Raw genomic sequence first — 24,576 nt, forward strand, 5'->3', positions numbered from 1 at the left:
TATTAAAGCTTAAACAATAAACCAATACTTCAAACTTTAGTCTTGAAATTTAATCTTTCCAGCATTACCCTTTTATTAACTTATATAAGTATATTGTAGGGATGTGCTATACACACACTCTTTTTTACTTCTTACATACTTTTCTAATTTTCGATTATCAGATCGATGAATTAAAGAAGATTAAAAAGCAAAAATTAACAAGAGGTGTGAGAGAAATAAAAAAGAGTGTGAGAATAGCACACCCCAAATTGTATACCTCCCTTATAACGTTTTTGATAGACTTGGTAGGTCCAGGTTTACCATCAACACAACATTAGTAATGTTGTTTCAACTTAACCACATATTACTAGATATTTGAGTTTTATACAAAAAAATCTCGGTGATATTAAGTGTGAAAACTCCATATATTAATTGTATATTACAAAGTAATATGGCCGACCTATTCTCCAACAGTTTCATGTCAATTATACAATTCAATGTGTAGGAAAATTTATATCTAATATTGAATCATTGAAACGTAACATCACGGTAGTTGTTTATGCTTTTGTTATATATGTAAGAGAAATGCTAAAAAACATCTCTCAAAAGCAGAATTCTTTATGAACTCTCTGTCACTTCATATTTTTTGCATAATGTTTTATTACGTTAGCACAAGAATTGACATTAATTGTAAGGTGCAGTGCGTCTATGAAGAGTCTTACTTTAAAAGAGTTCCATTAACATTTATAAGTTATGGAATATTTACATTTTTTAGGACACTATCATAAAGCCCATAGCTAATGATATCATGCAATGTGTTTTAACTTACACATATCAATTCTTATTGTATTATTAATATCGTACACTGTTATTGCGATTCGTGCATGTAAGTCTCTCTCTCTCCGTATCTCTCAAACTAATTTCCAAGTTTTCTGCAAATACATTTTTCTTTCAGGAAATTCTCACTGTACGTTTATTTCTTATATTTGTTCAATGGTTGGAATTTCATTTGAAATTATCCATCTGTAAATGCTAATACAGTAATCACAAATAAGATTGTGTTCTTTAAAAGTAAAGAAAAATGGATAATATGTTCTCGTACTTCCACATGTTCATGGAGAATCTTAATGTTAATTAATCAAGAATTATGGTTCTTTATCTCTAAATTAATCTCCGACAATCATGCATGCCAATTTTTAGCATTCACATTGCGATCCAACAGCTTGGCGTGACAACATCTTTTTTTATCTATTTTCCATCATTTAAATCTTAGAAATAATATATTAAAATTTGCAGAACATGGCTCTCAATTCACAAGTCGTACAAAAACAAAAAAATAAAAATTAATAAGTCGTACGATTCATGTTTAAGTGGTCATTTCACATGTTTTAATAAGTCGATGATAAGTTTTTTTATTTTGATAGAAACATCGATGATAGGTTTATACTTTATACGTCTTACTTCTAGAGCATATTTATAAAAATAATTTGAGTAATATAATAACAGTACCTAATCGTGTTATTACACCCTCAAGTAATAATGATGACCACCCTATTTACTAGCGTTAGATGAATTTAAACTTTGAGATCTGTGTAAAGGATAAATATAAATCTTAAAATTTAAATTCACCTAACGATGATAAGTAGTTGGGTAATTCTTACCACTATTTGAGAGTGGCGAGCAAAAATACACCGACTACCTAATAATTTTATTCCTTAAGAACTTTTTTGGATACCTCAAACCTGTCTTAACTACTTGAATATTTATTTTAACTTGTGGTTTGCCAAAATATATTGGATTTGATACATTTTTAGGGAACATGAGTAATAAGCCAAATGCCGTGTCAAGGTATATTTATATGTTTATGTGTTGTAATATTAATTATATTATATGAATTGTCATGTGATGCCCATCCAAAAGAGGACCCAAATTATAAGATGCTTGCAATTGCAAACACTTGCTTTTCTTCAAATTAATTACTTAAATAAGTCACATTATATCTTAACTAATTAATTAGTATGGTAGCACTCATGTTTCGTAAGAAGATGTAGCTAACACCGTGTCATCGTGTCCTAATTATTAGAATAATTTTATCATAATTTAATAATTATTTTAGAAGAGGATGAACTAGGAGAGAAACCGGACGCAAAAATGGACCTAAAAAGACGCGTTATTGAGAGAAAACTATAGATTTGTATATTAGAAAGTAAATATTCCATAAATTGCTGTCTTATCTTACATCACCTGCAGGACAATGCTTAGTTGATAGTTGTGTTTATAACTTTATATTAATTATCAAGCAACCCAATTGGTTAGCACATTAAGTATAGCGTGATAGTAATATAAGGGAACGCATATGGTTCAATATCTGAATAGGGTGTTAAGTTTCTACTTATACGTTTCGAGTTCGAAACCTATCTTCTTTTAATTTATTATAATAGTTTCGGACATTTCACCCTCCAATTAAAAAAAAAAAAAAAATATATATATATATATATATATATATATATATATATATATATATAAGAGAAAGGAGAGTCGTGATACTTTGAGATATAGTATTAGTACATAACAAGTACATGGGTGAAAGTTTATATGCATGGTTGGCATTTCAGTTTCACACAATAATTTTTATCAATATACATACGTATTGTAGAGGTCATATCATATGACTTGCGTTTTTGTGTCATGACTAATAGTGGAGAAAGTGTGGGTATGAGTATCTAACCATGTTATCCGAAGCACGAGTCTCCATTTTTTTCAATTCTTTGGTAGTTTCGCCTCGTGGGCTGTTGTAAACAAACAGTTTTACCGAAATTTCTCTTGTTAACAACTATAAATATTTATACGCTAACAACTACGACTATTTGATCATTTACCACTGAAACACATTTACCTCATCACCTTTCGTTGCATATCAAACACCAGAACATAATAAAAACTTTGCTCGATTAAGAGATGGTAACAAAACAATTCGAGTACCACGTGAGAAAGCAACAACTAATTAATACAAGAAACCGAAGTTGTAATTAGAAAAATAAGATTAGGGACTGGGACGATGATGGGCAGATGAGAAGGTAACGAGTGGCTCAACCGCTGGGAGGAAGATGTGACCTGAAAAGTGACGTGGCGGTTGTTTTCATGGTGGTCGTTTTCAAAGATAAAATAATAATAATAATAATAATATATTGCTTTGGCCCTCTATAATGCAGAACGACAAAGAGATAGATGATATGTCAAAAAACAAACAAGGCTTGACAGAAAAATGATAGAAGAGCAATGCTCATTCTTCATTACCATAAAATTATAATTCCAAATTGTCTCATTTAGCATATCAAACTCCCTCCCTAATATACTAGTGTGCCAAAACATCTTCATCAATGCAAATACAACTCCCTAAGCCACCGAAACATATATTAAATGACAATTGTTCCACCTAGCCACTTAATTTAAAACACAACTTATAATGCATCAAAATTACTACAAAACAGTACATCACAATCTAAGATATATGAATCTCAAACTAATAATTAACGGAATGGATGAACACCAAATACCAAAAGCCCCGTTGAATAAACTCCTTATTCACTGCATCACTCTCACCTTTGGAAATTGGAAGAGATGATCGGAGTTGAGAGTTGGGAGATGAGCCCACCAAACTAACTCTGTCACCATCGATCCTCTTTAATTTGGGTCCCGTAATCCCCATTTATTCTTAAACAAATCCCAAAATTTCTCATTAGATCAATCTTCACACTTCATGGTTTTGGTAAGATAGATTTACGTGTTATATTATCGTGGATGCCGAGGATGTTATATTATGAATTAACAGTGCAACATCGATAATAGAAACACATTTTATAATTGAACGTATTCATAAAACTAGCTACTTGACAGTGTGACAATCACATTGATTTTTTTTTTTTTACGAAGTTTGAGATTTATTAACAAACAACCATACATTACTTGTTTAAATGTTATAATATATATGATTGACAGAATTATTGTTTCGTGAATCAGGATGTTATACTAAGTTACTAACAAATGAATATGCGTGTGATGAATCCGTGCGTATAATCTTTAACGTAAACAATGAATATGAAAGTGCTGTGTGACATAAATAAGAGATAACCAGATATAAAACACATTTTATCAGGTTTATTAGACCTGCATATACCATATTTGATAAACCTACATATTTTTAGTACATCCATTAAACTATAAATCCATTGCAATGTTTGGTAATTGTCACACATGTGATGATGGTTTCATAATCTACATGGTTTAAAAGGAACCCAACATGCTGCTATTAATTTGGAACAATGTCATTTGTTTTTAAATCCCATTTCATAATCTACATGGCATACGTTTTAAAACATTGGACCATAGCTTTGTATTGAGTTCAATTTCTAGCACTGACAAAGCACACGATGGATCATGGAGGTTAGAATGAGGTCAAAATGTATTTGTGAGTCTTCCCTATCTCCAAAAATGTAGAATGTCGTGGCGAAGTCACCAGCTATTCCCTCCCCTTTCTTTTTATTTTTTATTTTTAAAAAGCTATGGATTAGACCCAATGCAATCCATACAATAAACAACTTAAAAACAAAGTTATTAGTAAAGTGATTAAAGATTCCAATACATAATGACAGCACACTGGGTTCATGTACCATCTACAGCACCAATATTTTATTTAAAAGCGTTTTTTTTTATTTTAATAATTTTATAACGAGAACAAAGAGAAAGGATTAGCCAAATCCAAAAGAGTAGTTCATGCATGCATGATCTCGAATATCATGCAGAAATGAAAAATAAAATCTCATTTGCATAAATATTAAATTGATAGTTTTAACCATAATTGGCTTGTTAATATATAGTTCATCTAATTTCAGAAGAGAAAATTAGAGAAATATAATTAAGAAGAATCCGAACAATTATTCATTTCAAATTAAAATACATGAATTTATTTATATTAATATACCTTTGAGGAATTTCACCTGTTGGAGGAGGCAAGGGCAATGGCATGTAAAAGTTTTATGCCTTGTAAGTGTGTTTGAGTGTGAACTTGTAAGTTTGTTCTTTAAATGTAAAACTTTTTGTTTAACTCCAATAATTCAATTTCAAATAAAAAACAAAGCATGGCATTACAACTGTTAGCAGAGTGTTTAGCCACCAAAGCAAAACATGTAATGCTGGCATTTTACTAAGAAAAATGAGATTCAGTCGAAGTGAGATTCTCCATAAACTCTATATCCTCACCTCAGTTTAACATCAATTATCCTTACCAACATTACAAAACATTATTAAAAAAACATGAAGTAGCAGAGAATCGATAGAGTTTTGAGATCTCCTTAGCATTTCTCTTTTATTAATTTAGTAGGGGGAGTTTTAAAAACTGATGGAAATTTGGGGGGCTTTGGTTTTTAGTAACAGAGTGTTTTGGCGTAACATGGACATTCCCTTCCTAAGGAATCCGTTTGGGGATTAGTTAACAAATCGTTTTTGCGTGTCTCTGGCGTTTTAGGATTGGATTTTCCATACCCTATTCCCTCACAGGCTCCTTCACTGACTTCTTTGATTAATTAATTACGTTTTTCTTGCTTAGTTTAATCAAAAAGAAAGGAATCCTATATCCGGATCCCTTTCACTATATCCATCAAGGCACATAATCCGAACTTTAAAATTTGATCAAACGGCTACAAATAAAGATCTATTTTAAAATTTATAATAACCATAACCGTTTGATCAAATTTTAAAAATCTGAATTGTGTACTTTGATGGAAGAAATCCGGAGAGAATCAATTTCCTAATCAAAATATTAGGAACCAACTAATTAGTAATTAGATTTCTCCATGACTTTTACGCCGTGGACGCGTGTCCTTTTCCCCAAGGAATCCGCGCTCCATCACGTGATCGAAAATGTCTGCCTACCACATCGTCAGCCTCCCAAATCACGTGGCCAACTCACACTTGGATCGCGGTGGGCGCCACTACAACTATTACGCGATCCCGTTTCTCCTTCTATTTTATTTCCGTCAAAAGAAATAAAATAAAATAAGTTAACGGCGTTAGTTCAGTTCGTGAAGTTCCCAAATCAATTTATTTGAAAATGCCAGACACAACAGGATATGGTAGGGTTTGAGGAGTCTTACACTGTACATAAATATATCGTTATATATAAGTGTCTCAAATTCACACGCTGAGTCGCCAAATTGATTAATAATTTTATTAGATTTTGAAAGATCGTATAATCAGTCATTACTGTAGTGTTTAACGCGTCGCACATTGTTTTGTAACGAATGTCGAAATTTTTTTTTTGTTGAAAATGAATGCTAAACATGGATATTGGCACTGTTGCACTCCTCGTTGTGGGGAAGAGTTATTGAGAGAACAATTTTCTTACTCTTTGAAACACAATTAGAGTCACGTGTCAAAGAAACATGAAAATACATAAAAACTGCTTTATTCATTTGAGATATCACGGTGACGCATTCTTTACGCATCAAGAATGTTAATAAGTCATTTTTTGCCGTTGGGGATTTTTTGGGCACGAGAAAACTGGGAAGGGCAGTTTTCGGTGCAAATAGGCTTACCCATGTGATATGCATACGTATGTTTTCACAACGACGTGATGGGACCCCCTCCCACTAAGACAAAGAGAGCAAGGGAACGAAACGGACGGCTAAGCACTATGCACGTGAGCAGGTGACCCCTCACGTCTCACGTGCGCCCATCCCCTGCCGTTCAGAGCAATTTCAATGTGTGAGGGTACTCCATGTCAATTGATAATTGAATTTCCTTCAGTGGATAGTAATTATTTTTAATGAACCGTAGTTATTTTTTAACTGATTTCGTCACGCCACGTGTCATTATTCGAAAGTACAATTTTTTTTAATAGAATTCAATAAGATTTTTAACTAATTTCGTCGCGCAACATATCCTTATCTATTTAGTAACGTTGAAAATATTGAAATGTGGTGTAAGGTGAGAGAAAATGAAAAGGTATTTATTAAAAAAATTATATAATTTTTTGATTTGTTTTTAAATTTTTTTTTGGGTTTTTAATTAGTTTTAAAAAAATTATTAACTTAATTAATTTGGACAATAGGATTACAAAAAATTTGAAATCCAACAGTCCAAAATGAGACATGTGGCCCATCTAAACATTTCTGATTTTTTTTTTCTTTTTCTAAAAAAATTGTAAAGCTGAAAAAGCTGGACAGTTGATCTCAAATCAAACGATCCAGATTCAAAGTGACTGAATGGGGCTGACACGCGGGCCCCACGCGCCTGACACAATTTTTTTATAATGTGGCTGACGTCACTTTCCTTCAGCCACTCAAGTTGTGAACTCCTGTCTGACCTCTCCCACATACTCCCCCTTAGCCCAATAGCCTGAAAGGGCTGGTGGAGGGCAATTGGATTGGATTTGTTGCCAATCTCCATGACTAAATACCACAGTGGAGCTGCTCATGGTTCATCAGTTCTGCCGCCTCCTCGCGTGTGGTGGGGACCCCATCTCTCACCACGCCTATCGCCTACATCTTTCCTTCCCTTTATAACGCCGTCATACGCCGGTACAGTCTGTTAACGTCGTTTATTTGTACGAAATACCTGATCAACCCCTTGGAGTCTTGCGTGATGCCGTTGGTGAAACGAGGATAATTTGGGTATTGAAATGATGAAAGGAGCATGGGCATGGCCGCATCATAAGTGGATTGGAATTTCATTGGTTAGGTGGCTATCCTAGCTTAGGCCATAGGCCTCTCTCTCTCTCTCTCTCTCTCTCTCTAACCGAGCACGTGTTAGGCGGTGGCGCGGTCACTCTCTTTCTCGTGACGGTGTCACGTGCGGATGGAAGGTGGGGCCAGCGTATTTCCCATCCCGGAAAAATGAGGGGAAAGGCAAAAAAATTCGAGTGGGGGCATGTGCCCGGCTCTCCCAAGTGACATGTCGTTTAGGGGTTGCGAAAGGGGCGTGGTGGGTGACGCGGCGAGGTCACGTGGTGGTATTGCGTGCGCTTTTGCCTGGTCCTTACAAGTTCGACGTGGCCCCTTGAGGGGTGGGACAAGTGACGCCGTCAACCGTGGCAACTGGCAAATAAATTTTTGTTTGGAATTTGGCATGGAATATCAGATGATTAGGGTTTCGGAGGGTTTCGCTATTAGGCGGCACTTGCCAGAGTTTTGAGCACATTGCGACTTGTTGTGTTGTGTTAGGACCACAAAGCTCTGTTTGGATGTCACATGGTGTGATATGAATTATGATTGCCTAGTTATGATGTTGGAATTTGGATGGTGTTGCTACAAACTCATGATATGGGCACACTACATGTGGATATTGGCCATGCTAGCATTCTCGAATGCGAGCATTTGGACCACGTGACTTGTCCTTATGCATCAAATCTTTATACTTACATTAGACTACGACAAAGTTAACTGAAGTGCGAGTGGGGTGGGAAATGGGGGTTTTTATAGGTATGTGGTCGTATGGCTGACAGGGTCCAACTCAGAGCCAAGAATTTCTCCCGACCTGTATGCTTTATGTTTAAAACAGAATTGCGACAACCCTACTGAATACTCTCTCTCTCTCTCTCGATATAGAGCTCAACTAGTTCAACTTGGGTTGAGCAAGTTTAGGTTTTGGGTCACCACAACAAGAAGAGACTATCCAAAATTATGTTGGATGCCCTTTACTACAGTGCTGGAAAGGAGTTGAGCCCTTACATAACAGCGTGGGATCGAACCCTGTCGATAGCTAATCTAACAAAATCCATAGTTTGACAAAAACAAAATGATGTTGGATCATGAAGCCCACCTCAAAACGAGGATGAGAATTTGGCCCACGTAAGCTGCACTTCAAAAAATATGGACCTTTATGTACGTGGTGTAACGGATTGGGAGCCCACTATAAAGCCCAGTACATAGAAATCATTTTATTTACTTATCTTGTTTCCCTAAAATTGTTGTAACACCTTCTAATTCGTAGCTTTAATTTTATGAATACCTATGAGATTGGATTGAATACCTGGTATAACAAAATGTGTGTCGTTGGGTTGAATTGTCATGTGCTTATATATTTGAAGTTTGAGTATGATGTGTGACAAATGTTTACACCGATCTGAAGTTATATGATATTACGTGATTTCGTTTTTTATTTATTTAGTTCTTTAAGTACAAATAAATATACAATTTTACAATATGAATTCTAAGTCCTTTGAATATAGCGCGAGGCGTTGGAACTTGGGTGTAAGAAAGTGAACGCACTACTTTATTCAACTAACATAACACACACTGTTACAACTAAATGAATCATGATTTGTATGAATGGGGAGTATTGGTCAAGGAAAATAGCTTTCACACTCATTTTCTCCGCATGCACATCATGTTTATTTCTTACCATTGGATTGACTAAAGTTTATTTTTTACCAATGCCCTTGGAGCTTGATTTTGTTCATACTTTTTTCTCCTAAAAGTCAAAGGTAACAACTTTACACTTTTGAGTCTCAATATTTGCTCCGCCCCGGCTAAATTCAGTCTATTCCATCAAAATGACAATATTACCCTAACATGTCAACATATTTGACGCCATTTTTTTTGCAAAATAGACGAAATCCTGCCAAAGTGAAGCGAATATCAAGTTTCAGGATGTAATTTAACAACTTTTAATTTCAAAGGGTAAAATAAGATCATAATCGAGTTCCAGAAAATATACTAAAATTAAATCATTGAATAAACTTAAAAAACGGCGCATAAAAAAAAGAGAAAAAAATATTTACATAAAACCCGTTCACCGTCGCACGGTCGAATAATTCAGGTTGGTTTTAAGGACAAACGACTTGAAATAAAAATCTGATTTGGATAACATTGTAAACTAAATATTCCCTGTCGGCCAGCCTGCCTCCCGCTCATCCTGTAGGCCGGTAAACAAGCGGCAAATGTAATTACATACGTACACGATAAGATCCCCTCCTCCCGTCCCGCCAAAAATATTTCCACGCATCCGACGCGCGATTCTCCGTACAGATTCATCATGATCTTAATCAACAGCCATGATCACGTCCTTCTCTCGATCCTACGGTCGGTATGATCAGGTGTTTGTCGTAAATTCACGAAACATGGAACCGACGTGGAAGATAGAGAGAGAGGATTTGGAGCTTTTTGGAGAAGACCGACGCTGTGCTGGAAGAAGAAGCCGTGATCCTGATGGCTGAATCATAGCCGTCGGATCTTCTCCATGTCCTCTGATGATCGTCAGCTCTTCTTCTCCTTCTTCTCTCTCCGTGCATCTCGCTGATCTCGCCGTCGGAGATTTTTGATTTCGGAGACCGCCGGTGAGGTTTCAATGTTTGATATCTTCTTTTGGTTTCTCATTTTTCAATTTGATTTTCTTGCTGTTTGTGATTTATATTTTCTCTGCGTAATCCTCCGTTTGGTTGGCGAGAAACTGCGGGAAAGTGAGCCAAACAGCAATGAACTTTTTTATTTTTTGTTTCAAATTTTTAGTAGATTGAGATTAAATACTCGAATTTTTCTGAATATCTGTACGATTTGGCGTAATTTTTATTTTTTTCCTGCGCATTTTTCCAGCAGCTTTCTCAGCAACCAAACAGACAGTAAGACCAGTAAAAGAAAATTCAATGATCTTTGTGTACACTAAAAATAGTCAATTTTGTGAGAGTAATCAAGATTTAGGCATTTTCTGGAGAAATTAAAAAGTTAGAAAGCTTGATTACAAGTAGTTTGAGGATTTTGTCTTACTTCTTGTTAATATGATGGATGAAACAAGACGTATTTACACCGTTTCTTGGCAGGTTTTCGGTTTGCTGAATCGATTTTATAGAGTAATGTTAGCATAGTTTATGAGTGATTCGCGGCCATTTGTCTCTCTCGTTCAATTGGTGTCATCGATTTTGACACCTGCTGAGAGAGTTGAGGATTTGCACCCTGATATCGTATCAACCGCGCGATTCAGTAAGGATTTTCATCCTTATTTGATGGCTACAAAGTTGGAGAGTCCTGTTAAGGCCCAGATGGCTGTGACACTGCTGAATGGCGACTGCCTTGAGAGGGCGAGAGGCAGTCTTGCTCGGAGGAGGCGTGTCTTTGTGCAGACTGAGACTGGGTGTGTTTTGGGAATGGAGTTGGAAAGGGGTGACAATGCCCACACGGTTAAAAGGAGGTTGCAGCTTGCCCTCAATGTACCTACGGACCAGAGCTCTTTGACCTTTGGGGATCGTATATTGAACAATGATCTTAGTGCCATTGGCAATCGTTCAACGCTACTACTTGCTAGGAATGTCATGAACAGAAGCTCGTCAACTCCTTGTCTGTCACCTACTGGGCAAAATCTGCAGAGGGATCAGAGTGAGTCTATTGAGGTTTTGGGGTGTCCAAATAATTTTGCGAGAATTGATGAACTGGTTAAGGAGATTGTGGTTGCTATCAAGAAGGGTGTTGATCCGATCCCCGTGCATAGTGGGCTTGGTGGTGCCTACTACTTCAGGAACATCATGGGCGAGAGTGTTGCCATCGTGAAGCCAACAGATGAGGAGCCATTTGCACCGAACAACCCTAAAGGCTTTGTAGGCAAGGCACTCGGGCAGCCTGGCCTGAAGCGTTCAGTGCGAGTTGGGGAAACGGGGTTTCGAGAAGTTGCTGCCTACCTTCTGGATTATGATCACTTTGCTAATGTGCCTCCAACTGTTCTTGTGAAGGCTGCACATCAAATCTTCAATGTTAATTATGGCGTCAATGGAGATAAGATTCAGAAGAAGAAAAGGGTTAGCAAGATTGCGTCTCTGCAGGTCTTCATCCCTCATGACTTTGATGCCAGTGACTACGGAACTTCAAGCTTTCCCGTATCAGCCGTTCATAGAATAGGCATTTTAGACATTAGGATCTTTAACACTGACAGGCATGCTGGGAACCTTCTGGTTAAAAAGCTTGATGGGGAGTTTGGTAAAGTGGAGCTCATTCCAATTGACCACGGACTTTGCTTGCCGGAGCACTTGGAAGATCCATATTTTGAGTGGATTCATTGGCCTCAGGCATCAATTCCTTTCTCTGAGGATGAGCTTGAGTATATACGTAATCTTAATCCAATTTGTGACTCCGAGATGCTGAAAATGGAGCTGCCCATGATCCGAGAGGCATGCCTTAGAGTTCTGGTCCTGTGCACAATATTTCTCAAGGAAGCTGCTGCTTTTGGACTCTGCCTTGCTGAGATTGGTGAGATGATGAGTAGGGAGTTTGGAGGACAAGAGGAGAAACCAAGCAAACTTGAAGCTGTATGCCTCGAGGCCAGGAAGATCATAGCAGATTTGAACTTGTCAACCTTTGAGGCGGAAGAAGGAAATGAAGAGTTTCTGTTTGATATAGATTGTGAGAATGCTGGGATTCTTGATCCTTCAGACGTTATGTCACGTCACTTCTTTGATCAGGTTTCATATCCTTTTGGGTCTAGAGGCGCTGATGGTCGAAACTTGCTGTCCAAGCTAGATGAGTGTTTGGAAGAGGATGAAGTTGGGGCAGACGGAATCACTATCCAGCCAAATTTGTATCAAACTGCTTCAAAATTGCCCCTTCCTCCGAAAAGAATAGATGTGGATGGGAGAAGCCGGCTCCAGCGAGCTGCAACCATATCCGGAATCAGAAGAAGTGCAAATGATCAGTTACCAACCTCACCATGCTTCGTGAAGGTTGCTGACATGAGTGAGGAGGAATGGATTCTGTTCCTTGAAAAGTTCAGGGAGCTTCTTTACCCCGCCTTTGGCAACCAAAGGTCTGCAACCCTCAGACAGAGACAGAGACTTGGAACATCTTGCAGATTTTAACCTAATTCGACTACTAGTTTGACATAGAAGCGCGGAACCGCAGAGTACAAGCAGCCATCAGTTTTTGTTGGGGGATTTGGGGATTCTCTAATTTCTGCAGCAACCAAGAACATCGTCATCAGCGGTATAAGCAGTCTTCAGTACAGTTATGTAGATAGTTTTAGAATCAAGAGGGATCCGGGATCAGCTCGAGTGCAGGAATAAAGATCACAAATCGGTCTTCTTCGTTTTCTGTTTCATGCTTGTAGTTTCCTTTCAGTTGTAGAAAACTAGAGAAAGTACAGATAGAAATGGGAAAAAGCAAATACAGTATGGTTTTTATATATATATATTGCTAGTAGTTTCTTTAAATTGATCAGAGTAGTGTGTCCAACTCCTTACCCTTGAGTTAAATACGGGATGAATCTCGATATGCTAGATTTCCTTGAATGCCAAGACTCTTGGAAAACAAAAGATTTCGGGTAAATTAGTTAACTTCTGTTTCAAGTAACACATTTGTTTCATCAAAAGCCATTCTTTGGATGCTCCGAGAGTGTATAAAAGCAGATGTCCCAATTAATTAACCACGACAGGCAAGTCTGTGGCAAAAGATGTCACACATATGCACTTGACGTGTGACGTCCTTTGTCATATGCAAAAGACATGATTAATTAACCATGACAGTCAAATATGTTTGATTAATCACAAGTTGATTTCGATAACTTCCCATTTGGCTATTTGTCAAAAATCCATCATTTGCCCCCTACCCCCCAAATACAGTACTTTTGTCCTTTCTGTTGGTATTTAAGTTCTTGTTTTAGCTTGCTTATATTTAGAGAGATTATATTCACACACCTCAAATTAATTCTCTCACATATTTTTTATTTTTTAATATTTTCTACACACCACTAACACTTGATAGAAAAATATTAAAAAATTAAAAAGATGTGGGAGAAGTAATTTATGTGTGTGAATATAATCTTTCATATTTATTACTCGATTCTATCATATAGAAGCCAAACATAGTAAATAATAGGTTGCAGCATTGTGAGGCTAAGTTCACACCGTTCCTTTAGTGTAGATAACGATATTATCTATACTAAGGGGGAGGGGCTGAGCTAAGCATCACAATTAGCTAACAATAATGTAGTTCAAATTTACATTTGGAGAAAATCGAACTTAACACCTCTCACTATTACAGGTGAAGAGGAATACTACTAGACTATAATAAATAATAGTTTATTAGTTAATAAAATAACAAATGAAAAGAAAAACCCTTAAAAAAATATATATTTAGAAGGAGGGAGAATTAACCTTCAAAGCAAGAATGTTCTTAACTAACTGAATTTCAAATTTACAAGCCCTTGTAAATGAGAATAAAGAACATGATTTGGGTGGCTTGAGAAATTTGAACAAATATATAAAACAAAATATATAGCTTTGAACATTAATTCTATATTTCCAAACTTGCTTCTCTGTCAAAAATGCTTACATAACCGGAAATTGTAGCCTTAAAAGTAAAATAAATAAACAAACCAACAAAATCCACGAAGACAAAACACACTCTGTGTGGAAAACCTAGCTAAAACAAGAAACAGTGAAGAGTAAGACAAAACTTTGTGCCCTAAAACTAACTCTAAATTCAAGCCGCCGGCGGCCACTTCACCAGTGCTCTGCAGATCTTCGATCCTTAGTTATTCTTAGGTGGATGAGGTTTTGGGACATGGTAGTCAGCATCGAAAGGTATAAACCCTGGTATTTTAACCTTCACACGACCACTACTACTTGCACTTCTCAATCTACGTTCCCCATTGCTTTTCAACACTTTCACTTTCACCATTCCCAGATTCCTTTCTGGCATCATTTTCCTCCCCCCAATTCTTGTATCTTCAGCTTCTTCCACAGCAGCGGGAACGCCGTCATGAATTTCCTGAAAACGTAGTAGTTTTTCTTGGAATTGTAAAGATCTGTGTTTAAAGTGATGCTTAAGGGAAGTGATTTTTTTACATTTTTCACCTGCAAATCATGCTTATTTATGGTTTTTGAATTGATAATCAAATGACAGAAAATAAACAGGAGTATGCATAAGAATAAACGGATTGGTGAAAATCATTTCCCATCTGTATAATAGCTAGTGTACCCTTTCAACATCGACGAGGCTTCTTCTCAGCACTACTAAATGACCAGTTTCATCAGCAGCCAGCACTACTTTGTTCATAGCTACATGAAGTATACAGAAAAATCGATTAATAAGGAGATAAGCATATAAGAAAATAAAATCGATTACGCATACACAGAGATTATCTCTAACTACTTTGAGAAAACCTACTTAATTATCAAGTCAAGAAATATTACCTCCGTGTGTATGAGCTGTAGATTGTATTAGATGTAGCAAAATGAAGACAGGAACAAAGGTAATCAGCTTGAAAGACGCCATTTCTGAGTTCCTTTCTTCTTTGGTATGTATATATGTAATGTGTATGTTTTTCTAACTTCGAAAGCTATCAAAAGACAGGAACCCTAGCTAGTGAAAGGGAAGAAGATCTTCATATATATATAAAGATCAAACCGTCAAAGTAGCAAAGCTACGGCTAGTACTAGTCAACACTTTGCCTTTCTTTTCTCCATCTGTCGTAGTATTAAAATATGATTACGGAGTTTTTGGCAGAGGTACAGTTACCTGGGAAAAAGGATCGATGAAGAGAAAACAAAAGTAACAGAAAACAAAGCACTGTTCAAAGTTTTGGTTAATGTAAAAGTTGACACAATGGTTTTTGCGAGGGTTGGCAACTTGGCAATATATATTTCTGCAATTTTATATGAGAAGAGTTAACAGTATTTGTTAGGAAAAGCGCTGTGAGCGCGTGGAATGGAAGATACGGTGTTCAGCGCCTGTCTGCCGCCGTGCATGCAACGAGGAGGCTTCTTTTCGTGGCCAAGGTTGGCCGCATACAACTTAACCCTAGGGTTTCGGGCTTTATAGTAATTTTATTTAGTTGTCGACTCTCCTCCCCATATAAACATGTCAGTCTCTCCTGGGGCAAATTAAACTAAACATGCAGGGTAAAAATTAAGGTGGAGTTTGAGAAGGAAGCACATGCTCCTCATTTGACCAAGTTGGTGTTTTGGTAATTTTCGAAGTGTGAAGAGAGGAAGATTTATGTAATTATATGTATAGTAAATTGGGTTATTAGATTTTTTCAGAAGGCTGCTTGAGAATGTCCACATGTGAGATTTTACTGATTTTATAAGGCTCCCCACCCCAAAAGTGGAGTCATCAACGGTGAAAAAAGGGGTTCAAACTTCAAACACCATTGTATGCATGAGAGTGAAAATTTTGTACATTCCCATCGATTTAGAAATTTGAGATATGTAACAGACGGTGAATCAGTTAATGGACTTAACATTCATCAAACTTACGTACTAAGAGGATGTATTTATATTATCTTCGTTCTTAAACGACTACATGAACAAAGAGAACGACGAAATACAAACCTGTGACGCATGAGTTATTTGGATAAAGAAATCATGTCGATCTTGTCTTTAATAACTTATTGAAATACTAATTTCTAGTGAGCATTCTTCTTGGTTTTGGTTGAAGAATTGTACCCGGATGTACGGTAAAAGAGCTAGCTTAATAAAGGGATTCTAAATGTATGTGGATATGATAAAGTTTAGACTACAAATTTCAAAATGCAGACAGCTTTTGGTTTGCGGGTTTGGCGTTCAAACATGGGGATTCAAATATAAAGGAAAGTTGGGTTGCCTTTATAAGACATGGTCACGTGCAACCTACCTTGCCATGCATATATGTGTGTGTGTGTGCGTGTGTCACATTTCAAAGAAACAATTGTGTATCATGCATCATTGAGATTCTAATATGCAGCTCAGTAACTCATAAAATGCCCCAATAGGAAACATAACCAGCCATTTTATGCAGATTGTTCCTACCTACGGAGAGAGCTTCAGTTTAAATGGTGGGCGCCATCCACTTATGTTTGTGATACTTATTTATATCGTGTGTCGTGTTCGTGTAGATCCACTTGTTGATTAATACGTATGTCAATATAAAACAACAGTTAATACTATTCATTGCAAAAACGAGAAAGGAGAAAATTATCGTTTTATTAAGATAATATTATGCGATGAGCAACGTTCATGTTTCATTCGTATATCATGTACTCATCGAATCATGTATTGGTACAAATTTTGAGTAGTGAAAATGTGTTAGCATCTGGATCTTGCAACCCCTCTTATCATTTAAATATACCACCTCATGTGTCTATATACTGGATAAACACAAATTTCAAAATTTAGTGCTTGTTTGGAAGAATTTTTAAAATAACTCAAAATGTTTTTGGTGAAATTGATTTTGGTTTCCAAAAGCTCCATATATGTGTTTTTTGCAGGAAGTACTTCAAGTATTTTTCTATGATCTACTTGGACTTTTACCAATGATTAATTTCAAAAACATTTTCATCAAAAGTGTTTTCAATCATTTTAAATGCATTTTCAAATGAGCCTTTAAACTCATCTAATTATAATAAGTAGGTTGATGAACATTACCAGCACTTGAGTACAGTGAGCAAAAACGCACCATTTTAGAAAAGCCCAAAAGTCGAAGAGAAGAGCCAAAGATTGTCCAATCTATTTCACATTTATCGATCATTGATGTTGGCGAGATTAAGATGCTATGAAATCCAAAGATTAGCGGAAGAGGGAGAGGAGCACCATTAGATGATTATCCAGTTACAGGTGAAGGTGGGATTAGAGCACTATCAGTCACCGGTGAAGCAAGATGGGGATGGAGAGATGGGAGGGAGGAGGAGGCGATGTGGGAGGCTAGAAAACTTAAAGAGTCGGGTTTGATTAGTTTCTTAAAATTTTACTAACGAAGAGATACATATTTATTTTATAAATTTATTTGGGGTGATTATCAGAACCGGATCTCCTCAAGACTCAAAGGAACTAAGTCCAAGGATCAAATAATCCGGATCATTGAAATTTGATCTAATTGCTATAATTATTATAACTTTTAGATGGGCCTTCTGTTTATAGTCGTTTGATCAAATTTCAATGGCCCGTTTGATCAAATTTCAATGGCCCATGTCATTTGATCCTTAGACTTAGATTTTTGAGTCCAAAGGAGATCCGGTTCCGTGATTATCTACCTCAACTGTCACTACTCACTATACATTCTTTAATTGATGTGGCTATCCACTTCATCTTCCACGTAAGGTATGAAATTGTGGTATGTTTTGATGGTAAGAAATAAGAATAATATTATTCTAAAAACAAAGTGAACGCATGTGAATGTGAAGAAATTAGTTCACCTCATTCAGATTTAATTAAATTAAGAAAAATTTCTCAAAAAAAATTAAAAGTTCGATATCTGCAATGAGTTTTAGTAAAATATCTGTAGTGAATCAGTAAATATCGCTGATATTCATTGATTTTCCTATATCTTGCCAATATAAATTGAAGTTTGCATTTCACCTCCCATTTCCATATCGATCATTGATTTTTCAAATATTTCAACTGAAATATCGACAATTTCGTGGATATTTTAAAAGGAAAACTAATGAAAATGTCTTGAAAGCTTTGAGTTTTAACGATAAGGACAAAATAAAGGGTAAAATGAATAGTACAAAGTTTGACTTTTTAGTATAAAAATATGATTTTTCGTTAAAATGAACAGTATCGTGGACTTTTCGTTAAAACTCTCTATTTTAAACGGGTCACAACAAAAACATATACCAATATTTACTGGTGGGCCCGTCACTCTTAGTAAGATCCAACTACATGATTATCGAATTTCTACAAACTTTCTAGAGCCCATGAGTAAAGCCCAAAACCAGCAAAAATCTTGAACCTTACCCGCCAAACCTAAACCCCCATTTTCCCGCCAAAACCCACGTTGCCTCTCTTTCTCTCTCAATTAAATCAAACAACAAAGAAATCTGGAAAATCCAACAAAACCCAAATCCAAGTTTCCGTCGATCCGCACGCAGAGCCATGAAGATCCGAACTTTGAAGCTCCGAGAGGCCCACAAGCCCACGAGCAGCGGCGGGGGGCCGTCGTACTGCTCGGTGCTGTGGGACCAGCAGGCCTACCACGTCGTGACGGCCTCCTCCTCCGACCCCACAATCGCCATCCACGACTCTCTTATCCTGTCCAGCCCTCCCAAGCTCCTCCGCCACCACCGCGACGGCGTCACGGCTCTCGCTCTCAGCCCCAACTCCACCTGCCTCGCCTCCGGCTCCGTCGACCACTCCGTCAAGCTCTACAAGTTTCCAGGTCCATATCTCCCAACCATTTCTCGTGTTTTTTGGTTTTAGGGGTTTTTAGAAACTGGGTTTTTCGATTTGTTTGAGTTTTTGTTTGAAATTAATATCAATAAGCAAAAATAAGATTTGGTAGATTCAATGTGAAATGCAGGAATTAAAAGGGGTTTTTGAATTCAAAGGCTCACTAGTTCTTGGATCCCTGAAAAAACTGAAAGCTTGGATTTTTTACTTCAGATGTTATAATTTTGAAGCGTTTATTGTTACAAATTTCTCTGTGTAATTGCTCTCGGATGTTAATTTGTGATTAATTTTATAACTAAACTTGTTAGGTGGAGAATTTCAGACTAATATAACCCGATTCACGCTGCCAATACGCACCCTGGCGTTTAACAAATCCGGGACACTGTTGGCAGCTGCTGGTGATGATGAAGGCATTAAGCTTATTAACACAATTGATGGTTCAATTTCAAGAGTTCTTAAAGGACACAAAGGACCAGTGACAGGTTTAGGTTTCGATCCCCACAGTGAATATTTGGCCTCTATTGATTCAACTGGGGCTGTTATATACTGGGAACTTTCATCTGGAACCACCTTGCATACCCTTAAAGGGGTAGCTCCTAACTCGGGTTTCGATCATTCCATCATGAATGTACTTAGCTGGAGTCCTGATGGAGACAAGTTAGCCGTGCCAGGGTTGAGAAATGATGTGGTGGTTTATGATAGAGACACAGCTGAAAAGCTGTTTTCGTTGAGAGGTGATCACACACAGCCTATTTGTTCCTTGGCTTGGTCACCTAACGGAAAATACATGGCTACTTCTGGTTTGGATAAGCAGGTTCTCATCTGGGATGTTGATCGGAAGCAGGACATTGACAGGCAGAACTTTAATGAAAGGATATGTTGCTTGGCGTGGAAGCCCATTGGCAATGCACTGGCTGTTATTGATTGTATGGGAAAGTATGGCGTGTGGGATTCAGTGACTCCTTCATCAATGAAGTCGCCCACTGAAGATGTTCCCAATCTACAATCTAAGAACAGCAATGGGCTGCTTTTGTTTGACGAAGAGGAGGGTCAGGAGCTTAGCACTTCTGGTAGTTTAAGTGATGTTGGTGAAGATAGTCTTGGGGAATCCAAACCACCTAGCAGGAAGAGGCCACACAAGCACTCTGCATATGAGGATGATTTGGAAGAGGATGGTTTGGATGGCTTTAGGTTGATACCAAATGTTGAGTTGGAGTCCCGTAAAAAAGCGCGGCGTAAACACAGTGAAAGTGTTGATAATGAGAATGAGGGAGTAAGCAGCAAAGTGACATCGATTAGATCGAAAATGCAGGTGGCATTCCAGCCTGGTGCTACTCCTTTGCAGCCTGGAAAAAGGCGCTTTCTGTGCTATAACATGCTTGGAGCCATAACTACAGTTGAACATGACGGATTCTCCCATATTGAGGTAACCTATGGCATAAGTAATCAAACTCTCACTATTATGTGATTGCTTTTGTTAGCCCGGAGTGCCTTTATATCGTACTTACATTTAAGTGTGTGTGATGCAGATAGATTTTCATGATACAAGTCGCGGTCCAAGAGTTCCATCAATGAATGATTATTTTGGTTTCACAATGGCTTCACTTAATGAGAATGGAAGCGTTTTTGCAAATCCCTGCAAGGGAGAAAAGCACATGAGTACTCTCATGTATCGCCCATTCAGTACTTGGGCGAATAATAGTGAGGTTGGATCATTGCCTTTTAATATTATGCATTAATGCTATGTTCTGGGGTGGCGTGTATAATACATGTGCACTTTGAATATTTTAACTGCCTATGCATGATGAATATGAGAACTTTTGTATAATGCTGACTTTGATGTGTGATGCAAACCCAGTGGTCTATGCGATTGGAGGGGGAAGAAGTGAAGGTTGTGGCACTTGGCACATCTTGGGTGGCAGCAATTACGAGTCTTAACTTCCTTCGCATCTTCACTGAAAGTGGTTTGCAGGTATGCTGATATACTTCAAATCATATTTCTTTTGTAGGTTAATTAAGTTACTTTGGGGGAATGGGATTGTTAAGTTCTTTATGGCTGTCTCTTTCTTATGCTTGTCTAATGTTGACTTCTTTAGCATTGATCTCTCGACAAATTTAATACATTGTACACTAGGAACTGCTTTAGCAATAATCTTTCATATATTTAATGTAAAAGGGCCAGGAACTTGTTTGAGTGATTGAGTTTAACAATGTAACAATTAGTTAGTGCATCAAGCTTTTGATTTTGAGTTACTCTAACTTGTTGACTATAGTGAGCTTAGTTTCTGGAGTTATCTGTTTTTCTGAATTCATTTCATTACAGAAACATGTTCTCTCCCTTGATGGACCTGTCGTGACCGCATCAGGCTTCAAGGATGAACTTGCGATTGTCACTCATGCTTCCGGTTGTCTTCCTTCAAATGAACAGGTCTGATTTTCAAGTGATTATCGATACTATATTAGTGCGTTGATATGTAAGGTTTTAGAGCACTCATTATCTCATTCTATTTTATATGCTGAAATGAAATTGTTCATTTCTTCTGAAAAAATGCAGATGCTTGAATTTAGAGTACTCAACATAACTAATGCAAGCCAGCCTCTTAGAGGACGGCTGCCTTTGACTCCTGGTTCACATTTAACATGGTTCGGGTTTAGTGAAGAAGGGCAATTAAGCTCCTACGATTCCAAGGTATTTTAACTCTATTTTCAAGTTATTCTATTACTATGACTTAGAAACCGCTTTTGGGATTGGATATGAGCCGTTTTCCATATTCTTTTTCATAGGGCGTGCTAAGAGTTTTTACAAGGCAATATGGTGGCAATTGGCTCCCACTCTTCAGGTTCAAGATTCTTCTGCGAAAGAATATACATGGAATGCTTCTCTAAACAAAAACCTCTAACAAATAATCTATCATGCAGTGCTAGCAAAGAGAAGAAGTCAGGCGAAAACTATTGGGTGGTTGGGTTGAATGCAAGCAAATTGTTTTGCATAGGTTGCAAAAGTCCTGACTTATACCCGCAGGTAAGGACTGTTCGCCACCTCCTTCCTCTCAGATGTTTCCTCTGCAAATCATATCTTGACCATCCTACTTTTTCAGGTGATGCCGAAACCAGTCCTTACTCCACTAAATTTTTCGTTCCCTCTAGCATCCTCTGATCTAGGGGCAGAAGCCCTTGAAAATGAGTTTATACTAAACAACACGCACCTCGCACAGGTTTGTCCTTTTACCCTTCTCACCTCATTGCACTTATGTTCTATGGTTGAGGAAAGAACTGCCTGCTCTATGCCTGTTCTACCTGCTGCTGGCCTATGGCTGAGATGCTCACACATACGTTAACTGACAGATTCAAAAGAAAATAGAAGAACTGGATGCTGCCGGTTTGGACACCACTTCACTTGACGATGAAGCTTTCAATACAGAAGCAGCTCAAGACAGATGCATCTTAAAGCTCATTGCATCCTGCTGCAACGGTGAGTCTTTTACAGTTCATTGCAACATCTGGCCTCTAATCTTGGTTCTTGATTCCAACAAAATGGAAAATATTATAAAGTGCTGAAATGCTTGTTTGTGTTGGCAATTGCAGGAGATAAGCTTGTGAGAGCAACTGAACTCGTGAAGCTTCTGTCCCTCGAAAAATCAGTAAGGGGTGCAATCAAGCTTGTCACTGTTCTGAAGCTCCCTAACTTGGCTGAAAGGTTCAACAGCATTTTGGAGGTAAATATTTCAATAACCGATGAAACTGATTCGTTTCAAATTCCATCCCGCGGTTTCTTATGATCTTTCATGCCTTCCAACAGGAAAGGCTGCTCAACGAGAGTAAAAGAGCTGCGGAAACCACCTTCCCTACCTCAAACCACAACGCATCTTTCATCACGGATGACATTGCAGCCGCAAAGAAAACAACCTCTACCGAGCCAAGTAAGTTGTCAGGAAACGACATTCCACTATCAACGCCAAAATTGTCGGCTCCTTTGTTTACGAAGAAAGCCAAAACACAAGAACCTAAAGTTGGAACAGAGAAAACAGACGAAAAACTGGCGGAGGATGATGTTGGGAAGGTAAAAACAACGGAGGCGAAAAATGCTACACAGGTGAACAGCAACGCAGGAGAGACCAAGAAGGTAGGGGAAGTGTCTGAGGTACCAAATGATCAAGAAAAAGTGAAGAAGGCAGAAGCACCTCGACGAGCATCTAATCCATTCATGAAGAAATTAATTAAGTAGATTAAGTTCCTCTTGGTTCCCTAATTACAAGGAGCTTAGTGTTTGATCAGCATTAGTAGTAAAGTAAATACGACCCAGGTATCTATTTGTCTCAATATTGGGCCTGAACCTTGTTATGGGCCTAGGAAGCAAATTAAAGTATCCGGCCCATGGCCCAAACAAAATTGCTTGTTTCCGACTTGTCTTTTCTCCATAGGAAAAAGAGGTTCCGAATAAAAGAATATATAATGGAAAATTTTATTTAAATCCATCTAACCTATTTCTACACCTAACTTACTCTTTTCATCCATTTGATTTTTAACTAAACTATTAATCTCTTTAAACCCAAATTTAATACCTAATATACCCTCATAAATCCAATTTAATATGTGGATTTATTTTTATACCATTTGATTTTTAGAAGCTAAATAGACCTGGGAACTCCTCCTCGGCCACTTTATTTTCTTGTAGAAGCTCATAATTAAGCAGCAGAGGAGGAGAAGACATCATAAAAATACTTACTGTGCAAATACTTAACAGACAATTAATTGCACAGTAAGTTTTTTTTACTGTGCAAATACTTAACATCTTTTGTGATGATATTGTTTGATAAATAAATATAATGAAACAGATCATACAATTGTTGTTTTTGAAGAATATGATATGAAAAAGACAGCATAAAAATGAGGCAATCTAAAGATAGATGGATAAATTAGTGAAATAGAGCATGCACCAACAGTAATGCAGTGCAATAAGCAACTCAATGAAGTGGAGTCAACCTCATTAAGAATCGCAAGTGATTTATCTCTCTCATCTGATAAGTTGAGCAATTGAGACTGAAGCTCCCTCGCTTCAGTTGCTAAAATTGCTTTCTCCCCAAAGACTTCTCAAGCATGCTGCACAGAAAGAATATAACCTCAGTTATGATGCACCCTTAATTAAAATTAGCAAAACTCAGAATCCATTAACTTCAAACTTTAATCACATTTCACAAAATACAACCATGTCATTTGCGTCTTTTGCATGTGCCAACATCCGTTTAAGCTCCTCCACCTTGACCATGATATCCAAACCTCCCCTAGAAGCTTCCTCTTGAACAATATCCATTGCTTTCTCCTGGACCTCCACTTCTCTCATCATGTTGATGACCAATTCCATGGCTGAAAATAGGGTTTTCTGCAACATTGTTAAACGATTAGGAACTCTATCATTGGGGAGGAGAGAAAAAATGGTGCCACCAAAAACTAACTCCATGACAATGGTGGGTCAG

The 24,576-nt window shown here is 37.4% G+C and overlaps 3 protein-coding genes across 3 annotated transcripts; 2 read left to right on the plus strand and 1 right to left on the minus strand.

The window, feature by feature from the left end:
* The first annotated feature begins 9,832 nt into the window (after window positions 1-9,832).
* On the plus strand, window positions 9,833-13,165 carry LOC103455452 (phosphatidylinositol 4-kinase gamma 5-like). Its single transcript, XM_008395039.4, has 2 exons — window positions 9,833-10,312; window positions 10,793-13,165. Exon 2 carries the CDS (start codon window positions 10,841-10,843, stop codon window positions 12,812-12,814), a length of 1,974 nt encoding a protein of 657 aa, XP_008393261.2. The 5' UTR covers window positions 9,833-10,312; window positions 10,793-10,840; the 3' UTR covers window positions 12,815-13,165.
* A 1,047-nt stretch (window positions 13,166-14,212) lies between these two features.
* Window positions 14,213-15,297, minus strand: LOC139191105 (uncharacterized). Its single transcript, XM_070811638.1, has 3 exons — window positions 15,149-15,297; window positions 14,934-15,013; window positions 14,213-14,723 (listed from the first exon to the last, which is right to left on the minus strand). Exons 1-3 carry the CDS (start codon window positions 15,228-15,230, stop codon window positions 14,484-14,486), a joined length of 402 nt encoding a protein of 133 aa, XP_070667739.1. The 5' UTR covers window positions 15,231-15,297; the 3' UTR covers window positions 14,213-14,483.
* A 3,398-nt stretch (window positions 15,298-18,695) lies between these two features.
* Window positions 18,696-23,573, plus strand: LOC103455456 (protein ENHANCER OF LHP1 1-like). Its single transcript, XM_008395043.4, has 12 exons — window positions 18,696-19,091; window positions 19,411-20,528; window positions 20,632-20,808; window positions 20,961-21,074; window positions 21,426-21,530; window positions 21,657-21,791; window positions 21,887-21,942; window positions 22,022-22,124; window positions 22,201-22,317; window positions 22,448-22,574; window positions 22,688-22,818; window positions 22,902-23,573. Exons 1-12 carry the CDS (start codon window positions 18,809-18,811, stop codon window positions 23,325-23,327), a joined length of 2,892 nt encoding a protein of 963 aa, XP_008393265.2. The 5' UTR covers window positions 18,696-18,808; the 3' UTR covers window positions 23,328-23,573.
* The last annotated feature ends 1,003 nt before the right edge of the window (window positions 23,574-24,576 follow it).

This window comes from Malus domestica, chromosome 14, assembly GCF_042453785.1.
Source record: "Malus domestica chromosome 14, GDT2T_hap1".
Taxonomy (NCBI): domain Eukaryota; kingdom Viridiplantae; phylum Streptophyta; class Magnoliopsida; order Rosales; family Rosaceae; genus Malus; species Malus domestica.

Bases quoted from the DNA above. Each gene is read 5' to 3' on its own strand.
- LOC103455452 (XM_008395039.4), top strand. From the start codon at position 10,841: ATGAGTGATTCGCGGCCATTTGTCTCTCTCGTTCAATTGGTGTCATCG.
- LOC139191105 (XM_070811638.1), bottom strand. From the start codon at position 15,230: ATGGCGTCTTTCAAGCTGATTACCTTTGTTCCTGTCTTCATTTTGCTA. The intron at 15,014-15,148 runs GTAATATTTCTT...TACTTCATGTAG, and splicing joins TACAGCTCATACACACGGAG to CTATGAACAAAGTAGTGCTG. The intron at 14,724-14,933 runs GTACACTAGCTA...CTACGTTTTCAG, and splicing joins GCCTCGTCGATGTTGAAAGG to GAAATTCATGACGGCGTTCC.
- LOC103455456 (XM_008395043.4), top strand. From the start codon at position 18,809: ATGAAGATCCGAACTTTGAAGCTCCGAGAGGCCCACAAGCCCACGAGC. The intron at 20,529-20,631 runs GTAACCTATGGC...TGTGTGATGCAG, and splicing joins ACGGATTCTCCCATATTGAG to ATAGATTTTCATGATACAAG. The intron at 21,943-22,021 runs GTTCAAGATTCT...TCTATCATGCAG, and splicing joins AATTGGCTCCCACTCTTCAG to TGCTAGCAAAGAGAAGAAGT.